This window comes from Leptodactylus fuscus, chromosome 6 (assembly GCF_031893055.1).
Source record: "Leptodactylus fuscus isolate aLepFus1 chromosome 6, aLepFus1.hap2, whole genome shotgun sequence".
NCBI classification, from domain to species: Eukaryota; Metazoa; Chordata; class Amphibia; order Anura; family Leptodactylidae; genus Leptodactylus; species Leptodactylus fuscus.
The window spans coordinates 27,483,563-27,499,905 of NC_134270.1; the positions used below are offsets into that span (position 1 = coordinate 27,483,563).

Below are 16,343 nucleotides of genomic sequence, written 5' to 3' on the forward strand. Positions count from 1 at the left end.
AATGAGCACTTATTGGATATGGCTGGACACAACACTTTGGGATCTCTCTATTTCACAGCCTAAACTGAGACATTAGGATTAACCACAAAGGCATACAGTATCTCAGTGCTACTTTTCTTGTGACCTGTTCCTTGAAGATGATATCCTTCTAGCTCTCTATTGTCATGACTAAAGTGTGCAGCCCCATCTTCTAGGTTTACATGAGGGGAATAAAAGGCGCACAGAACGTCCTGCTTACAAACAAGATTTATTCAAACCGTATTAATACAATTAAATATTAAATCTTTAATTGCAAAACAATTACTGAAATAATTGTCACAAAAGATAAATTAGAAATGCAGTCAAAACAGTCAATAATCTCTTGGCCGGGTCCACACAGGGCAACAGAAGAGACAGCACTCGAAATAGGGCACCAATTCCATATACCAAGATTTAAGACCCTGATCTCCTGCATTATACAGACAAGCCATTGTGTAATACCTCACTTACCCTGTGGTGGCACTGCACTTATTGTGAGTTTCTTAAGGGACTGTAGCTGATGGCCCAAACAGGGGGACACCTTGTGAATGGCTTATGGTCAAGGGATCCCTGTAACTGTCTAAAGTGTAGACCCCTATTCAGGACCTTCCTCACAGCTGCACGAGGACTTGTGCTGCAGGACTTGATGCGTTCCTCCCCATCCTAGCACAGCAAAGGAACTGAATATTTGCTGCCAAAGACCTCCATTGTAATCTCACAAAATAGGAATTTTAAGAAATTAGGTTTTCAATATGGCTTCATGTATACAAGGTAGGGTCTATTTTGTGCATTTTGACCCATAATAAGGCCATGTAGTGTCTTCTAAGCTGTGAGTGAGGGGCTTATCTACCCCAAGAACAATAGAAATGGGGAGTGAAATTCAACATACCCCATATACCCCTCCCCCAGCCAGGTCCTGCTGACAGACTCGGGGCAATCTGGGCCACAACTTCTGAACTGTGTGCATGGGGTATAGGTATATGGTGATCCTTAGTCCTGTATAAATCATCAGACTACGTATACCAGTGTGTGCCTGCACAACATGGCTTCATTCCTTGATTTCCATTCCATACAGTCACAGCTCGGCCCATACACCTTCAGTAGCTTTCCGGTAAATGTTTCTTTGGCCATAGGCTATTCCTGCTGACTCCCAGTTATATACAGTACAGGCTTTGCTTTCCTATACTGTATATAGTGTGGACAGCATCATAGATCACTATAATACATGATTACCGGACTAGGTTGAGACTGATTTTTCAGTCTGGATTGCCCTGTTTGCATGAGGCCTAAGTGTTGGGTGACCTTTAGTCCTATATACTACATCAGACTATATATACCACTGTGTGTGGGTTTTAACTAGTTGTGCGAATAGTATTCGAAACCCTCGCTCCATAGGAATGAATGGAAGTGGCCGGCGCTTAACCCCTTGCTGTTCGGCTGCTTCCATTCATTCCTATGGGAGCGAGGTATTCGAAACGTTTCGAATACTATTCGAATCCACTCTAGTTTTAACAGCGTGGCCTCATGATACCATACCCGAGATCCATGTTATACAAATCCCAAATTGCCTCACAAGAATCCTCATAGACATAACGCGGCCCATACATCATACATTCGGTAAGTTCCCACTTACTAGCCCTCCCCATGTGGCTCCGCCCTGTCCCATGTGAACACAACCTGTTATCCAAGACTTTATAATTAATCAAACATTATTAAATCATAATTCATGTCAAGCAAGATCATTAAATCACTGAGAAGTAGGGCAGCCCCTGGCACAGGTCTATAGTAGTCCCTGGTTATCTGTCTGCATCTTATTCACTTTAGTAATGGAACCCTGCTAAGTTATATATCTCCTTGTAAGGGTAAGTTCACACGGCGTTTCTTGATCAGGATTTTGAGGCCGTATCCGCCTCAAAATCCTGACCAAAAAGACGGTTCTGATTGAAATCAATGGGAGCCGCTCAGGTGTTTTTTTTTTGTTTTTTTTTTCTGGGAGCCAGTTTTTTCCGGAAAAAGAAGCGAGGTGCTCATTCTTCAGGCCGTTTCACCTCGCCATTCGGCCTGAAGACACTCTCCACATTCATTAGGCCTAATCTGGGGCAGAGTGCACGATTGGATGATGGTGCACTGCACCGGCTTTCAGTCGCGGCTACCCATATTTTGGACCGGAACCAGGTTCCGGTCCAAAAAACCCTGTGTGAACTTGTCGTAAGAGACTGAAGCTGTATATACTGCCTGCTGAGGATCCTACAAGTGACCGTACAGCAGAGCAGGATCATGTTATAACACATTTAGTGTATTCCATAAAAAATGGCCACCTGTACTGCAGTATCTGACTACGACTACACCCAATACAATAGAACTGAACTGTAAGTCCTATTATGTTCTGTAACAAAAACTTAGTGGAGTTTATGTCATTAATGCCATTGGCATATGAGGGTGGAGGCCTTTATGGAGTCTCTAGCAATGAAAACCCACCTGTACCTCACCATTGCATGGAGAGCACCAATGGGATAAGAGATTACTAAGGGTCTAACACAGGAAACAAGCACCGCGCATGTACTGGGTATATACGGCAGGTTGTGCCAACTACAGATCTGGGAGAAAGTACATGACATTGACCCATAGCAGGTAGATATGAATGTACATGGAAGAGAGCAGAACTGGCAATGGTGATTTTAGCTTCAAGTCTTCTATTCTATTCTATTCCCACCAGGACACATTTATACCAATAGCTCCAGGACCTCAGATGAGATCACACGTTTATAAGCCATCTTATGATTGGGCTGATAACATACTCCGTACATAAAATCACAAACCCATGGAAATACATGCACTGACTGAATGCTTAGCCTATAGACGCACATTATTGAGAGCTGCTCAAGTGCATTTTGAGTTCTTCAAAAGGAGCTGTCCAGAAAGCATTCTGGCAAAAGGAGCAGAGTGGGTTAAATTAAAGGCAAAGCGTTGACACTCAGCGGTGGAAACACCAACATAATGGCCACTATGGGGTCTGCAACATTAGGGGAAGGAGCAATTGTTAGCAGGTAACAGCCAATATTCACTTACCCATTCCTGCTCCTGTCCACTGCCTCTAGGGGGCACTAAACAACACCTGCATGTGCTATCCTAATATTTTTCAGCATGGGGATGTAATAAGGAGCAAAATGCTGATGAGACCATGAGCAGAAGATGGGAAGGCTAAGTGAATACCGGCCATTATATGTCCAAATAATCCAATAAATAGCAGCCTGACCATACCCTATAGAACAGGGGTAGGGAACCTTCGGCTCTCCAGCTGTTGCAAAACTACAATTCCCAGCATGCATACTTGCTCTGCTGTTCTTGGAAGTGAATGGAGCATGCTGGGAGTTGTAGTTTCACAGGAGCTGGAGAGCTGAAGGCTCCCAGTCCCTACCCCTGCTATAGCAGCCCTGCCTCTCAATGCTGTGGGAGCCCAAAGGCCAGAATTTGGAGAGAAGTCTAATGCAAAAGACCACCACTATAAATTCTGCTGTGTGAACCTTGCCTAAATTGTCTAAGCATTTTTGTGTGCTCAGTGGGATCTGGAAGTAGAGACAAGGATGGGATGGGTAAGTATTGCTATTATTTTTTTAAGCCATTGTAAGCCCCTCCCCCCGCACCCCTTGAAAGCTGCAACTTAAAATCTAGATCATGACATATCCAATTATTGCTATAGAGAAAACATGCAAGTGAGCTTTAATCCATTGCAAAACTTCCAACCGTGAAAGTTTTGCAATAGTTTCAAGGTCACTTACAGGGATCGTCGTCACTGATTTATGCCATTGGCCCCAGGAGGGCCCATCCGCTCATGACATGGTGTAACATCAGCCGACTAGACACGCAGCCATTACATCTAAATCATAATATGTAGTCACCAACAGGTGGCGACAGCGGCCAGTTCACAGTCACCATTCTACAGCTGCTGATACTAGGACTAGATGTTCTCAGGTGGTGGTAGCCTTGACACGCTTATATTCTGCACATCTTCTACATACAGAACTATGGTTAGATTTGCAGATATTCTGTAAACCTCAGACTGTTAGTTTGGCCTGGAGTAGTGCTTTCATACAATGGGTTAGAAGACCATAACCCTAAAATGTGAGGAGTGAAGTAGTCGCTTAAGTAGTCATCTGGTGAAGCCCTTGTGTTGGAGGAGACACTTGGGAAAGTCATCGGTAGTGCCGCAAGTAGACCAGCTTCTGTGGATGAAACTTCTCCCGACATAAGGGGCATTCAGCCTGCAAACAGAGGTTTCATATAATAAGAGTATACCTGAAATAATTCACAATAGTATAAACAAGGCTAAATATACTTCATTTACTAGGATGGCTCAATGTAGGGGGCGCTGTTCTAATCTTGTAACATCTGCTCTTAGTTTTATAGGGTGACCGACTTCAAAGCTGGTCTAGGGAACTAGCTCCTAGGTTATGAAATGTAACATCCACAGTCACCATCCACTATTCGGCCTCAAGGAGAGGGATCTCAAGCAGTGTTTATCGACAAGGGGCGTCATTGTGAAGTTATATTGTCAGTCTAAGGCCACACATTGCAGAAAAGTTGCTTTTTTTTGTTGCAGATGTTGCTGTGGTTTTTAGCTCCAAATCCTGAGGCCGGGTTCATACTGAGTTTTTTGGTCAGGATTTTGAGGCCATATCCGCTTCAAAATCCTGTCCAAAAAGACAGCTCCCATTGATTTAAAAAAAAAAAAAAAAAAAAAAAAAAAGAATAGACATGCTAATTCTTCAGGCGGATTGTGCCTCGCTTATCCGCCTGAGACACTCCCTTCAGACTAGGCCCAATCGTTTGGGCCTAATCCGGAGCGGAGTGCGTGACTAGATGCCGGTGCACTGCACCGGCATCCAGTCGTGGCTGCCCCGTATTTTGAACCGGAACCTGAGGTGGTCTACGAGTCAAATTCCGATCTAAAAGACTCTGTCTGAAACTCCAAAAGAAATGGGAAATACCTCTTTTACTCAATCCAATCCTGGTTGTGGCTCAAGAAAAAAAAAAAAAAAACTCAGCATAATCTGTGTCAACGTGGGAAGCAGACACATGCATGCACCCACACCTCCTAATCTTGAGAGGTTCACCCAACACATACTGGAAAAGGGGTGTGACCTAAATAATCGCCATTAATCAGAACTGAGAAACCATGTATGACCACTTAGTCTTCTGCCGACAGGAGACGGAAACCCAGTAGTCAGTGTCTGCCCTTAAGCGCCCGTGAGCGTTTTGTGGTCTCCACGGCTAAACGTTTTTTTGTTTTTTAAACTGGACACAAAGTCCTTCATGTTCGACTTTGAGTCCGGTTAAAAAAAAAAAAAAAACGGTTTCACCGCAGAAACCAGAAGACGCTCACGGGTGGACACTTTGCAAACCCATTCAAATAAATGGTTTTGAAAAATGACTGACTGTTTCCGTCTCCTGTCCAGTTTCTTGGGCAGAAGACGAAAACCTGAAGGCGGAGACCGGGGCGCAGATGTAAACCCGCCCTCACATGGCTGTAGAACCTGAAATTGGAAATATTTTGCAGTTAGCTCTTGAGCTCTCACCTTGGTATTACACCATTCAGTGATGCACTCCCAGCAGAAGAGGTGTCCACACGGGGTTACTGTACTGTGCCGCCTCTGTTCTAAGCATAAGGTGCATTTTGAAGGCCGTGGGTATGACTTCTCATGTGGTGGTGCTCTAGGAACGTAACAAAATTGTAATATCGGAGAGTTATCTGGGGTCTTCTATTCCAGTTATGGGCGCCATATCTATGGGCAGGTTTTACACTCTATAGTGACCTGCAGGACCAGATCCTGCTGCTGACGTACTGATCCTATATGTTAAATAGAGGCCATAAACCTGAAATGAACAAAGCCTTAAAGATCTATAACAGAACGTAAATTTTACATTTTGAGAGTTAAAAACAATTTATTCATAAATTGCAGAAAACCTTTAACCCTGTCTTGCACATGTATGGCACAACAACGGCATGGATTCTGAGCACCAGCAGGTGTTAGCCAACAACCAGCCTTAATGGTCGCCTCAGAAGTCGCAGGCAGGTTTCCAGCTTTATCCAATTTTCAGGCTAAGAGTTGAAGGGATCCTATCATTGGATACCTTTTTTTCCAGCGACGCCTCTATCTTCTTCTGGAACGCCCTCTCCCTGTGCTTCTTCCGTCCTGGGTTTCATTCTTCTAGGCCTCGGGCAGAGCCGACTGCACAAACCTGCAGCCCAGCTTACTGTGTAAGCCGCTACAAGAAAATGGCCATTTTCTTGTGGCCACATGTACGCGCAGTCAGCTCTGCCTTAGGCCTAGAAGATTGAAACCCAGGACGGAAGAAGACACAGGGAGAGGGCGTTCCAGAAGAAGATGGAGGCATCGCTGGAGATTTCTCTCGCAGCATTGGAGACGGCCCCAGTGCTGTTTAAGGGCTGGGGTCCACAGCCAGTGAGTGAGAGAACTCATTTACATACAGACAAAAAACAGAATTTCAAGTGAACGGCGGCGAGGAGAAGACGTCATCTAAAGGTAGGAGAAGAATAGCTTTACTTAAGGCTATTCCTACGTGTTAGTCAGGAAAAAAGGGTATCCAGTGATAGGATCCCTTTAAAGGGATATTTCCATTTTGGCAAATTGCTGCCGAGATTGTAATAGCTGCTTGTAAGCCCAACTACCAGGATGTGACTTATAGAAACCGGCACTGTACTACACTGTTCTGTAACTATAGAGGTGAATGAGTGCGGAGCCACACGGTTTCCGTAGGTCCCATTCACCTCTGCTCGCTTGTTCCTGTAAGCACCGTCCTGATGGTTGGGACTTCTGAGCAGTTATTACTATCTTGGTGGCAATTTGTGAAGATGGGAATAACCCTTCAAGTGTGAAAAAGGAAAACAGTCAGCAATGGGATGAAGGAAGAAAGCACAGCAGACGGGTATCCTTACCTCTGATAAGACATCCTTCGGTGGAGTTTAAACTTCTGCTGCGCCTCTTGCTTCTGCTGAACGCTCTGCAGCTGAACAAAGACCAGCAACAGGAGATGAACAATGGACACCGCACCGAGGAGGCTGTAACTCTTGCGCACAAGGCCGTCATCTCCAGGTAATTCCCGTACACGGAGCTACAAGAGAGTACAGTAATGAGATACAATTGTATTCACCAGAAAATTGGCCGGTTTGTGGGTTCTGACTGATGCAAGGTATACAAGTCTACTATCTATTCATCCATGTCAGTGTGTGGGTGTGTGCATGTCTCCCATTGAAGAATCAACTATACCCCATACCCCTCAGTTCCTTCAGACTGTACTACCATAGTGAGACGCAGCAATCGGAATAGCACAGTCTTTACACGGCTTTCTCCATTCAACATCTATGGAAGGGACAGAAACTAGGTCAGTCCCATAGACTCTGAATAGTGACTCAGTTCAGACCCCCCCTAACTGCAGGAATGCATTGAGGACGAATGGGACCCCTAAACTAGGAAAGTCTGGCTGGGGACTGTTATCAGGCACTTGTGTCAAAGGTGAACAAATCCTTTAAGAATATAAATGACTGTAAATGAGCCACTTACATAGGTGATACCAGTCATCCTTTTGGCAATGTGGTAGAACGTCCCGTTCACGTAGAACATAGCCAGATGAAACCTTCTCAGGAAAGTAATACTCTGCCGGAATATATACAGAGTCTTTATCAGTGTCTTTTTCTGCTGGTCGGAGAGGGCGGCTATCTTTCTGTGAAGCCACTTCCACATCCACGAGCGGTGATGTGATCCCGAGGACAGGCCGCTGTGCGGTAGTCGGATCCCATCGACATCTATCTGTAGCTCATGTTCCAGACGTACCAGCTCCTTATCCAGTAGGTAGGGGAATAGGGTGTGACAGCAGATGAGTAAAGTGCGCTGCAGCAAGGATGGCACCTTCCGCTTAGACGAATCGACTTGTACAATGTTAACATATTCCTCTCCGAGGGTCTGATAGCCTGAAAATAAGCACAGCCATATCATCAGTGTCCAAAACACAAGGGGGAGATTTATTAACCCATCTACATCAGATTTCTTGTATATATGGGTGTTAGTGTGGGGCATCTATGAGATATATATATATTATATATAACACATTATCCAGCAAGCTCCCTCTAGTGGCGGTTGTATGATTATGCAGCAGATTTCCATTCCATCTGCAATTAAGTTACATTAAAGGGATCCTATCACTCAGACATGATTTTTTCCTAAGTACCATGTCGGAATAGCCTTAAGAAAGGCTATTCGTCTCCTACCTTTCATAGTCTTCTCCGCACCACTGTTCACCTACAATCCCGGTTCTTGTTGGTATGCTAATGAGCTCTCTCGCAGCACTGGGGGCGGGCCCCAGCACTCAGACAGCACTCGGGACGTCCCCAATGCTGCGAGAGAACTCTCTCCAGCACCGCCTCCTCTTCTTCAGCAGTGTCATCTTTAGCCTCTTCTTCCGGTGGCGTCTTCTTACTTCTAGACCTCGGGCCTTGGGCAGAGCAAACTGCGCATGCCCACAGGCCACGAGAAAATGGCCGCTTCCAATACTGTGCAAGCAGCCCTTTTCTCGTGGCCTGTGGGCATGCGCAGTCTGCTCTGCCCAAGGTCTAGAAGTAAGAAGACGCCACCGGAAGAAGAGGCTAAAGATGACACTGCTGAAGAAGAGGCGGCGGTGCTGGAGAGAGTTCTCTCGCAGTATTGGGGATGCCCCTAGTGCTGCGAGAGAGCTCATTAGCATACTGACAAGAACCGAGATTGTAGGCGAACGGCGGCGCGTAGAAGACGATGAAAGGTAGGAGAAGAATAGCCTTTCTTAAGGCTATTCCAATGTGGTACTTAGAAAAAATCATGTCTGAGTGATAGGATCCCTTTAAGAAATCGTTTGAAGGCTGAATGCTACTTTGTACTAGTCGAGAATATACTTGAGATTTTCGATCAGTGATGTGCATACAGAAAATCTGCAGTATACTTTATTTTAGTACCAACACAGTGAATGAAATTTTACCAAATCTGCAGCAGAAACTACCCTGAGGTGTGGATGTATGCTGCAGAACTTCATTGAAGATTTCGTCTTTTGTAATGCCTCATGTGCGCAGGGCCTAAAAAACCACAACCCCCCAAGCGATCAAATAGATCACTTGTCCAACAGCGGTTTAGGACTTACCTGAAAACGTAGTCAGCGTGTAGTAAGCGAAATCACATAGCAGCTCTATTTCTTTCCTCCACTGCAGCCATTTTTTGGCACCTTCAAGTAGAAAAAACAAAGAATTTTTTATTTTTCTATAAGGATTATACAGCAGTTTAAGCTGTTGGAGATATTTTATCAATGACTTCCAAAACTGTGGGATTTTTTTTGGTCTTTGACGGTCAAAGATTACTTGGGTAAGAGAACCAGTTATGGAAAAAAAAAAAAAAAAAAAAAAAGTTTGATGGCCGATTTCTTCTAAAAACAGCAAAACAGGCAAAACTCGTGCAGCCTAAACCCAGCGCCCTTCTCCAAACTTCCTAGCTCATAGGCACTAGCAATAGAGGAACAAAGATGGCTGCTTTTCTAATATCTGCAATGAGGAGATGATATGAGGCGTCATATAGGGAATCATTGATCTGTTTGTTCAGATTCTGGGTTTAGTGCTTCTTTAAGTCCAGGGTCCAGAGCTCTCAATACGGCTAGATTCACAATACTGAGTATCTCCCATGAACATCATGGTGGGGGAGGGACTCCTAGCATAATAGTTACCTATGCCCCTAGTAGTCCCTGCCTTACCGCTATATACGGTCCTATACTAGAATCACAGCAGGACAGTTCATGGGTGAGACTCTGTCATGTGACTCTAGCCTTAGGGTAAGTTCACACGGGGTTTTTTGGTCCGGAACCTGAGGCGGAGGCTGCGTCAGGTTCCGGACCAAAGTACAGGTAGCTGCGACTGGATCCTGGGTCAGTGCACCGGCATCCAGTCACGCACTCCGCTCTGGATTAGGCCCAAATGAATGGACCTAGTCGGGAGGGAGTGTCATCAGGCGGATATCGCGAGGCAACTCGGCCTGAAGAATGAATATGTTGCTTCTTTGATTTCAATGGAAGTAGTCTTTTTGGTCAGGATTTTGAGGCTGTGTCCACCAAAATACCCAGTGTGAACTTACTCTGAGGCTTAGTTCACACGTAAATAACGTGTGGCTTATTTTGGCACCAGAAAAAAACGCTTCCTAATTGGGAAGCTTTTTTTTGACCTTGGCACACTTTTTGTGGAGCGTTGTTTTTTTTTTGTAAAACCGCTTCCAGGCGGTTTTCCCATCCTTTAAGAGAACACGCCACAAAAACGCGTCACGTTTTTCCCGCGCAGGTTTTTGTAAAAAGACGTGACGCAGTTTTTTTGCAAAAGACGAACGGTAAAAAACGCTTCCCATTCACTTCTATGTCGCTTCTTTTTCTCTGCTAGCAGTCTGCATACTGCAGACTACTTTGTATGGAGGAGGATTATGACGTGGATTACGCTGTCAAAATCCTCCTCCATGTCCCCGTGTGAACTAGCCCTTAGGCTTTTAAACACACTTATTTATCATTACTTCCCCTTGTTATCCAGCTAGAGCTGGGAGACTGTGACCAAAATTAATAATTAATGGGGCATTTTACTTCAATTACTGTACAATTAATTACGATTATTTAGGTCACACTTTCTTATGTGTTGGACAAACAAATTCACCCATTAGTTTCATTCGGAGTGAACACATCCAAACCTGTTATTATACTGTGGTGTTCCTTCAGATCACAGAATATAATAAGCGGAGGTCAAGGGGAGAGATGTTACTCACCTCTTCTTGAATCTGGCCCGACTCCTCCTTCTCTTCTAGTCTTCTGCTGAGGCTGAATCACAGGCCTCAGCTATGCCTGACACCAGTCAGAAGACCTGAAGAGAAGAGGGAGTTGCACCGTCGCCCAGGAGAGGCGAGCAACACTGCAGCCCAGGAGAGGCGAGCAACACTGCAGCCCAGGAGAGGCGAGCAACACTGCAGCCCAGGAGAGGCGAGCAACACTGCAGCCCAGGAGAGGCGAGCAACACTGCAGCCCAGGAGAGGCGAGCAACACTGCAGCCCAGGAGAGGCGAGCAACACTGCAGCCCAGGAGAGGCGAGCAACACTGCAGCCCAGGAGAGGCGAGCAACACTGCAGCCCAGGAGAGGCGAGTAACAGCTTTTCATGTTTGATCACCTCCCCTCTGCCTCCACTTATTAGACTCTGGGGTCTGAAGGAACCTGACAGTATAATAATAGCAGTTTTTTCTCAGTTCAACCAAAACTGCAGGAAGAACCTTGTGAATATTGTAAGAACAGAAAACCTCCAGCTGCTATGAAACTACAACTCCTAGCATACTCCATTACCTTCTATGGGAGTTCCAAAACAACAGAGCAAGTATGAGAATGCTGGGTGTTGTAGTTCCACAACAGCTGGAGCGCCAAAGGCTGCCTCCTGTCACTTCCCAAGCGTCTCACTGGTCTATGTATCACGGCCTCTACCAAAACATGCGCTCACACGGGTGGATTTCTTTGTACATTGTTCTTTATTGAATCTATTGCAACACATTTTCTTGGAATGTTTTTCTCTCTCCCTGGTATAGATGCCTGGAATAGGAAAAAACCTCACAAGTTATATACCGCTCCTTCAGTTTATTCTAAATAGGAGGAAACCTTATAAGACACAAGTGTGTCTTATAAGGTGCAGTGCAGGCAGGAATATTGTCATATATACCGTGAGCGATCAAATCTCTATAAATGGGGCTACAGTCTTGCCTACAGATTTGTCTTTAGAGAGAACCCACTTGTCACCAGAAGATCCATCTCCATTGAGATCCTCTCATCAAATCCAGGAAGCAAGATGGCGCCCAGAAGACATGGCAATGTTGTTGTGTTTTCTGGGCTTTTGATAATGATGACCTTATCCTTAGGATAGGTAACCAATATCAGATTTGTGGTGGATCCACCGCTGATAGAACTGTATAATAGACAGAGTCTGAAGCAGACAGCGCCATCACTGGGCTGTGGCTGTGTCTGGTTACCGCACGTCAGCTCCCATTCGCTTGAGGTGAGAAGCTGATCAGTGGGGAGCTGGTTGTCAGACCCCAACCAATCCAAGGTCATCAATGTCAAAAGATTGGAAAAGCTCCCTTTAAAGGGTCATCCACCTGTTTCCCAGAGTTCGCCACTCCCAACGCGGTTTCCATGCCGGCACTGCACTGCTCACATTTCCTGGTCATGTGGGGTGCAGGACTTCTGGCAATGGGGCGCTGGCACAAGACCCAATATAGTTAAAGGTTGTCGGGAGGGCTCTGCATGTAACCGCTATTTTAGTGTCGCTCTGGTCTCCTGATGGATCAGTGCAGACAGCCGACACTAGTGTGAACTTAGTGCAAGCTGTCAGTGATGAAAGGTAAACAAGACAGACATGGACTATATTCACACTGCACATGCGTTACTACAAGTCACAGCAAGTCTTGTACAGACTATGGCAAGCCTAGGTGAGAAGATGCGGCACTACTGCTGGGACTTGTAGTGCAGGGTTGCAGTTTGCAGCTGTTATGTGCAGGGGGCAGCACTGACAGCAGGAGGAGTGAGTACAGTGCAGGTACAGCAGGGGGCAGCACTGACAGCAGGAGGAAGAGGGGTGAGGACAGGGCAGGTGCAGCAGGAGGCAGCACTGACAGCAGATGGAGGAGGAGGGGTGAGTACAGTGCAGGTGCAGCAGGGGGCAGCACTGACAGCAGGAGGAGGAGGGGTGAGTACAGTGCAGTGCAGCAGGGGGCAGCACTGACAGCAGGAGGAAGAGGGGTGAGGACAGGGCAGGTGCAGCAGGGGGCAGCACTGACAGCAGGAGGAAGAGGGGTGAGGACAGTGCAGGTGCAGCAGGAGGCAGCACTGACAGCAGATGGAGGAGGAGGGGTGAGTACAGTGCAGTGCAGGTGCAGCAGGGGTCAGCACTGACAGCAGGAGGAGGAGGGGTGAGTACAGTACAGTGCAGCAGGGGGCAGCACTGACAGCAGGAGGAGGGGTGAGGACAGTGCAGTTGCAGCAGGGGGCAGCACTGACAGCAGAAGGAGGGGGTGGGTACAGTGCAGGTACAGCAGGGGGCAGCACTGACAGCAAGAGGAGGGGGGTGAGGACAGTGCAGGTACAGCAGGGGGCAGCACTGACAGCAGGAGGAGGGGGGTGAGGACAGTGCAGGTACAGCAGGGGGCAGCACTGACAGCAGGAGGAGGAGGGGTGAGTACAGTGCAGGTGCAGCAGGGGGCAGCACTGACAGCAGGAGGAGGGGTGAGTACAGTGCAGGTGCAGCAGGGGGCAGCACTGACAGCAGGAGGAGGGGTGAGTACAGTGCAGGTGCAGCAGGGGGGCAGCACTGACAGCAGAAGGAGGGGGTGGGTACAGTGCAGGTACAGCAGGGGGCAGCACTGACAGGAGGAGGGGTGAGGACAGTGCAGGTGCAGCAGGGGGCAGCACTGACAGCAGGAGGAGGAGGGGTGAGTACAGTGCGGGTGCAGCAGGGGGCAGCACTGACAGCAGTAGGGGTGAGTACAGTGCAGGCATAGCAGGGGGCAGCACTGACAGCAGGAGGAGGGTGAGTACAGTGCAGGTGCAGCAGGGGGAAGCACTGACAGCAGGAGAAGGAGGGGTGAGGACAGTGCAGGTGCAGCAGGGGGAAGCACTGACAGCAGGAGGAGGAGGGGTGAGTACAGTGCAGGTGCAGCAGGGGGCAGCACTGACAGCAGGAGAAGGAGGGGTGAGGACAGTGCAGGTACAGCAAGGGACAGCACTGACAGAAGGAGGAGGGGGGTGAGGACAGTGCAGGTGCAGCAGGGGCAGCACTGACAGCAGGAGGAGGAGGGGTGAGGACAGTGCAGGTACAGCAGGGGGCAGCACTGACAGTAGGAGGAGGGGGTAGGTACAGTAGGGGGCAGCACTCACCTGTGAACCCCTGTAAGGCCTCATGTGCTCGGCCCCTCAGGCTGCCCTGGAACTGCTCGTCCTTCTGACAGCTGCGGATAAGCAGAGGCTGGTTGGCGGCAGTAAAGGCCATGGCAGCGGGGAGAGCGGAGACCTCATCACCCAACAACAGCCTCAGGACCTACAGTGACGTCATTATCATGTGACCGGTCACGTGTGTGTGTGTGGGAGGAGTCAGGCTGTGCTAGTGGAGGAGAATCATGTACAGCTTTACTGAGTGTATAAACTGCAGGAGGAGAGACACATACAGTGCTACATCATACCCTATACACACAGTACACCATACCCTATACACATACAGTGCTACACCATACCCTATACACACAGTACACCATACCCTATACATATACAGTGCTACACCATACCCTATACACACAGTACACCATACCCTATACATACAGTACACCATACCCTATACACACAGTACACCATACCCTATACATATACAGTGCTACACCATACCCTATACATATACAGTGCTACACCATACCCTATACATATACAGTACACCATACCCTATACATATACAGTACACCATACCCTATACATATTCAGTACACCATACCCTATACACATACAGTGCTACACCATACCCTATACACATACAGTACACCGTACCCTATACACACACAATACACCATACCCTATACAGTACACCATACCCTATACATATACAGTGCTACACCATACCCTATACATATACAGTACACCATACCCTATACATATACAGTACACCATACCCTATACATATTCAGTACACCATACCCTATACACATACAGTGCTACACCATACCCTATACACATACAGTACACCGTACCCTATACACACACAATACACCATACCCTATACATATTCAGTACACCATACCCTATACACATACAGTGCTACACCATACCCTATACACATACAGTACACCATACCCTATACACACAGTACACCATACCCTATACACACAGTACACCATACCCTATACAGTACACCATACCCTATACATATACAGTGCTACACCATACCCTATACATATACAGTACACCATACCCTATACATATTCAGTACACCATACCCTATACACATACAGTGCTACACCATACCCTATACACACAGTACACCATACCCTATACACACAGTACACCATACCCTATACAGTACACCATACCCTATACATATACAGTGCTACACCATACCCTATACATATACAGTACACCATACCCTATACATATACAGTACACCATACCCTATACATATTCAGTACACCATACCCTATACACATACAGTGCTACACCATACCCTATACACATACAGTACACCGTACCCTATACACACACAATACACCATACCCTATACATATACAGTGCTACACCATACCCTATACATATACAGTACACCATCCTATTAATATTATAAATGTGAAAGTTTGTGAGTTTGGATGTTTGTGGGTTTGTGTGTTTGGATGTTTGTTCCTCAATCACGCAAAACCCGCTCGACCGATTTGGCTGAAATTTTCCACAAACATAGTCACTACACTCGATTGCGCAATAGGCTACTTTTCGTCACAATAGCGCACATACGTTTGTGCCAGGACCCCCACAAAACCCAAACTCACACCACCATCTCTGCAATCTCACACACTTTGGACCATAGTAAGCCACAAAATTCCTATTCCCCTCTGCAGCCTCGCCCCTAACCCCACACAATCACATATACATATACTTTACCACTTTGCCCCTCCCCTTAACGATACTCCAGGAGGCGCTCTTTAACGCTCTGGAGCAGCCATGTTTGCTGACCCCCACCGCTCTGACAATCTGCGACACCGCCCACCCATGTCAATACCCCTAGGAAGTCTAATAAATGCAAAAAAAAAGTTTAAAAAAAAGTAAAAAAAAATATAAAAACAAATAAAAAGGATTAAAAATTCAAATCACCCCCCTTTCCCTAGAACACATATAAAAGTAGTTAAAAACTGTGAAACACATACATGTTAGGTATCCCTGCGTCCGAAATCGCCCGCTCTACAAAGCTATACAAATATTTTTCCTGTTCGGTAAACGCCGTAGCGGGAAAAATGGTCAAAAGTGCCGAACCGCCATTTTTTCACTCTTTTGATTCTGATAGGAATTTGAATAATTAGTGATCAAAGCAATAGCATTTCCCGAAAATGGTAGAACTAAAAAGTACACCCAACCCCGCAAGAAAAAATGCATTTCTGCGACTTTCTTAGGGGCTTTGGTTTTACGGCGTTCACTGTGCAACCAAAATGACATGTCCCCTGTATTCTGTGTTTCGTTACGATTCCGGGGATAGTAAATT

The 16,343-nt window shown here is 46.5% G+C and overlaps 1 protein-coding gene across 2 annotated transcripts; it reads right to left on the reverse strand.

Moving 5' to 3' along the window:
* Positions 1–236: 236 nt before the first annotated feature.
* On the reverse strand, positions 237–14,158 carry PEX10 (peroxisomal biogenesis factor 10). Of its 2 annotated transcripts, XR_012716986.1 has the most exons (7): positions 13,994–14,158; positions 9,205–9,285; positions 7,602–8,008; positions 6,977–7,152; positions 5,595–5,730; positions 966–4,280; positions 237–918 (listed from the first exon to the last, which is right to left on the reverse strand). XR_012716986.1 is itself a non-coding variant. In XM_075279637.1 (6 exons), the coding sequence occupies exons 1-6, from the start codon at positions 14,103–14,105 to the stop codon at positions 4,212–4,214; spliced, it is 981 nt and encodes a 326-aa protein (XP_075135738.1). In that variant the 5' UTR covers positions 14,106–14,158; the 3' UTR covers positions 237–4,211. The 2 variants fall into 2 exon arrangements, 1 of the variants encoding a protein (XP_075135738.1); XM_075279637.1 differs by having other exon boundaries at positions 237–4,280.
* Positions 14,159–16,343: the final 2,185 nt, after the last annotated feature.